This window comes from Muntiacus reevesi, chromosome 9 (genome assembly GCF_963930625.1).
Source record: "Muntiacus reevesi chromosome 9, mMunRee1.1, whole genome shotgun sequence".
Lineage (NCBI taxonomy): Eukaryota > Metazoa > Chordata > Mammalia > Artiodactyla > Cervidae > Muntiacus > Muntiacus reevesi.
The window spans coordinates 7,539,801-7,544,098 of NC_089257.1; the positions used below are offsets into that span (position 1 = coordinate 7,539,801).

At 34.7% G+C, this 4,298-nt stretch overlaps 1 protein-coding gene across 1 annotated transcript; it reads right to left on the minus strand.

Moving 5' to 3' along the window:
• Window positions 1–2,355: 2,355 nt before the first annotated feature.
• LOC136175197 (olfactory receptor 4P4-like) lies at window positions 2,356–3,228 on the minus strand. The gene has a single exon (XM_065945520.1). The coding sequence runs from the start codon at window positions 3,226–3,228 to the stop codon at window positions 2,356–2,358; it is 873 nt and encodes a 290-aa protein (XP_065801592.1).
• Window positions 3,229–4,298: the final 1,070 nt, after the last annotated feature.

A 4,298-nucleotide genomic window follows, 5' to 3' on the forward strand; every position in this document is an offset into this window, starting at 1 on the left:
TGGACATGAGTTTGGGTGAACTCCGGGAGTTGGTGATGGACAAGGAGGCCTGGCGTGCTGCGGTTCATGGGGTCGCAAAGAGTCAGACACGACTGAGCAGCTGAACTGAACTGAACTGAAGCATGCTGAAAGGACTTTCATAAAATTCTCTTCTGGTTTATCTATAAAATCTTTCTCAGAATTCTTTCTACATTCTGGTTTCAAGATAAGTTGATGTATCTATTTTGACAAAATGTATATTTTTAACTAATGAATTTTACTTTGTGAAGCAGTTTTAGTTTCATGGCAAAACCATATACCCTTATCCTCACACAAGAACAGCCTCTCCCACAAGAGAGGTGTATTTTTTACATTCAAAGGAATCCACATTGACACAACTTCATCACACAAAATTCATAGTTTACATTAGGATTCACTTTAGGTTTTATACAGTTTATGGGTTTTGACATACATCATGACATTAGCTTAGACACAAAGTATATCATGGAAAATGCTGGCCTGGATGAAGCACAAGCTGGAATCAAGATTGCTGGGAGAAATATCAGTAACCTCAGATATGCAGATGACACTACCCTTATGGCAGAAAGCAAAGAGGAACCAAAGAATCTCTTGATGAAGGTGAAAGAGGAGAGTGAAAAAGTTGGCACAAAATAAAGATCATGCCATCTGGTCCCATTACTTCATGGGAAATAGATTGGGAAACAATGGAAACAGTGACAGACTTTATTTTCTTGGGCTCCAATATCAATGCAGATGGTGGCTGCAGCCATGAAATTAAAAGATGCTTACTCTTTGGAGGGAAAGTTATGACCAACCTAGGCAGCATATTAAAAAGCAGAGACATTATTTTGCCGACAAAGGTCCATCTAGTCAAGGTTATGGTTTTTCCAGTGGTCATGTATGGGTGTGAGAGTTGGACTATAAAGAAAGCTGAGCGCTGAAGAATTGATGCTTTTGAACTGTGGTGTTGGAGAAGACTCTTGAGAGTCCCTTGGACTGCAAGGAGATCCAACCAGTCCATCCTGAGGATCAGTCCTGGGTGTTCATTGGAAGGACTGATGTTGAAGCTGAAACTCCAATACTTTGGCCACCTGATATGAAGAGCTGACTCATTTGAAAAGACCCTGATGCTGGGAAATATTGAGGGCAGGAGAAGGGGGTGACAGAGGATGAGATGGTTAGATGGCATCACTGACTCAATGGACATGAGTTTGGGTAAACTCTGGGAGTTGGTGATGGACAGGAAGGCCTGGTGTGCTGCGGTTCATGGGGTCACAAAGAGTCAGACACAACTGAGCAACTAAACTGAACTGAATGAATTTAAGTTTCTTGTAGTGTTGAATAGTATTCCATTGCCTGGAAGTACCACATTTTATCTATCCACCTACAGAAGAACATCCTAGTTATCTACAAGATTTGACAATTAACGATAAATTTGCTATTAATACCCATGTGCTACAAAAATGTACTCACTTGTTTCTTTCTTTGACTTTAATCACATATTATTTGTCTTTTGCTAGGTTTTTTCCCCCTCATTGTTGCATGACAGATCTTTGAGTACCAACCCAATCACGAGCCAATTATCATTTTAGGCAGTTAAGGGTTTGTTAACACCTACATTTTATTATTAATCACTTCTGTAAGTTTTATGGGAAATGCTTTATATTCTGATCTATAGGTGGAAAACATTGTGGTTTTAATCTTCCTGAATTATTGATTCTTAGTTTGTCTTTACTAGTTTTTACTATTTTTTAATGTGAAGTCAGGTGACCATCTGGAAGCGAGTTAAAAGAGTCTGCTATACTGATCTTTTGTTAATTACTGATTTCTGAATGCTACTAAAATATGCACGTGAATATTCTTTCACAAATCTAAGGATATTATTTTATCTCATATTTCAGCTTTTCTACTGCCATATAATATGAACCACCGTATGGTCTGGCCCATAAGCCCAGAGTTTTTAAAATAATTATAATTTGAAATATTTTTATCTTAATATTCAAAAGTCAATATAGAATTGTCTTATTTGTTTTGAACCAGTTTTTTTGTTTTTATTTCCTTGCAGGTAACCATGTCTACCCCACCATAATACTCCAAAAAATTGATCAACCTTCCAGGTATTTTGGTATGCGCAAATTAGTAATGGTTTTGATTTTAAGTTTCTAAATTTCTGTTCTCAATAATTCCATTCAAATGATGCTAGAATATAGAATCTATGAGATAGTCTTTTTTTTAAAATTTACATCAGTCTCTTTTCTTTTATAAAATTGCTTACGTACAAGCTTCTTCACACTAATCGTATGCTTTCCTTGAAAATAACCTTTGACACCAAACTTTCCTCATGGCATTTTTCATCTAAGTATTTCTCAGTGTATAGATTAAAGGATTGAACACAGGGGTGATGACAGTGTAAAATAGTGCAAGTACCTTGTCCTCAGGGTAAGTAGTAGGAGGTCTAAGGTAACCAAAGATCGAAGGTCCAAAAAATAAGAGGACTACTGTGATATGAGACCCACAGGTGGAGAGGGCTTTGCGTCTTCCCTCCGCTGAGTGATTTCTTAAAGTGAATAGTATGATGACATAAGAAACAAATAGGACAACAAAAGTAACTAAGGCAACCATTCCTGAATTGGCAACCAGAAGGACACCAGTGATGTAGGTATCAGCACAAGCAATTTTAAGCATAGGGAAGATATCACAAAAATAGTGACCAATTTCATTAGAACCACAAAAAGGCAACTGGATTATCATAGATAATTGAGGAAAAGAATGGACAGCCCCACCAGCCCAAGTAGCCAAGACTACAAGATTGCATTTTGTCCTGTTCATGATGATCATATAGTGGAGAGGTTTACAAATGGCAATGTAGCGATCAAAAGCCATGGCAGTAAGAATGAAGACCTCGATACTGCCAAAAAAATGCATTGCAAAAATCTGGAACATGCAATTATAGTAAGAAATGGTTTTTTTCCCCCCTAGCAGATCACCAATTAGTTTGGGTGTAACACTAGAGGTATAGCAAATGTCTATGAATGATAAGTGACTGAGGAAATAGTACATTGGTTGGTTAAAAAGAGGACTGCCTGGAATGGACACAAGGATCAGAAGATTCCCTACCAACAGGATCACATAGCAGAATAAAAAGAGCACAGAGCAAAATGTTTGTATGTTCTGGTCATGAGAAAGTCCCAAAAGGATGAATTCTGAGATGTTTCTCTGGTGTTCCATATATCTGAGTTTGGTATATATTATATACAAATGAATTAGGTATCTGAAAAAAACAAACACACATAAATTTGGTGAAAATTCACAATATGAACACAAAATTATAGGCTTTACTAAAAACTAGTTTGATATGAACATAATATTCTCAACTTATTGAATTAAGCTGCTTTATTTTTTAATTGCTTTTTATTTTATAAATCTACTGTGGAACACTTTTGTAATAATTATTTTACTGAATTTTATTTTTCAGCAATGATTTTAAGCATTTAAATAATATTTTGAAAATCAAAACATATTTGACTGTCAATTATATTATCTAGTTAACAAAGATTTTTAATTGACCAAAGTAAAAACATGCTTTTCCACATATTTTAAATAAATAAATATATATATATCTCAAATACATAAAATTGACCTTCCTTTTTCTAATATATTTGTCCATATTCTCTGAATTATCTGGGAGTGAATCATCAGGAAATGCAAATGTATTTAAACATCCCAACCTAAACTGGAAAATTCTTATAGAGTGTGCTCTTTATGGCTTATATGTGAAAATATTGCCAATGAATCATGCTAAACCAGAGTGATTGCTATAATATTAGAAAGCAAAGAATGTTTGAGAGCTACTCAGCAAAAGAAAGAATGCATTTAATGATAGAAATTGTGAAAAAATAGGAAATACATTTATCCTATTTATAATTCAAGTGAAAGGCAATTAAAAAATAATTACAGTCATTGAAGTTAGTGATGGCAATCATTAAACCATAGATAAAATAAAATGCCTATATATTTTTTTAATTTAGCATATGCCATGACTTTTGCTAGAAATTGCATATGTTTTATTTACAATGTAAAGAACTGGTGTAAATCAAAAGAGATAATACAGAAGACAACTTTAAACAAACTTTGTGATCAGATACACGTGGTAGTATTTGAGGCAATGATATTATAAATTAATTAATCAATAGTTATACATGTTATGTAACTAACATGTAGTGTTAAAGATATTGAAGAAGAGATGAAGTCGCTCAGTCATGTCCGACTATTTGCAACCCCATGAACTGTAGCCCACC

What these genes read in the sequence shown, in the direction of transcription:
- LOC136175197 (XM_065945520.1), bottom strand. Translation starts at nt 3,228, where the DNA reads ATGGAACACCAGAGAAACATCTCAGAATTCATCCTTTTGGGACTTTCT.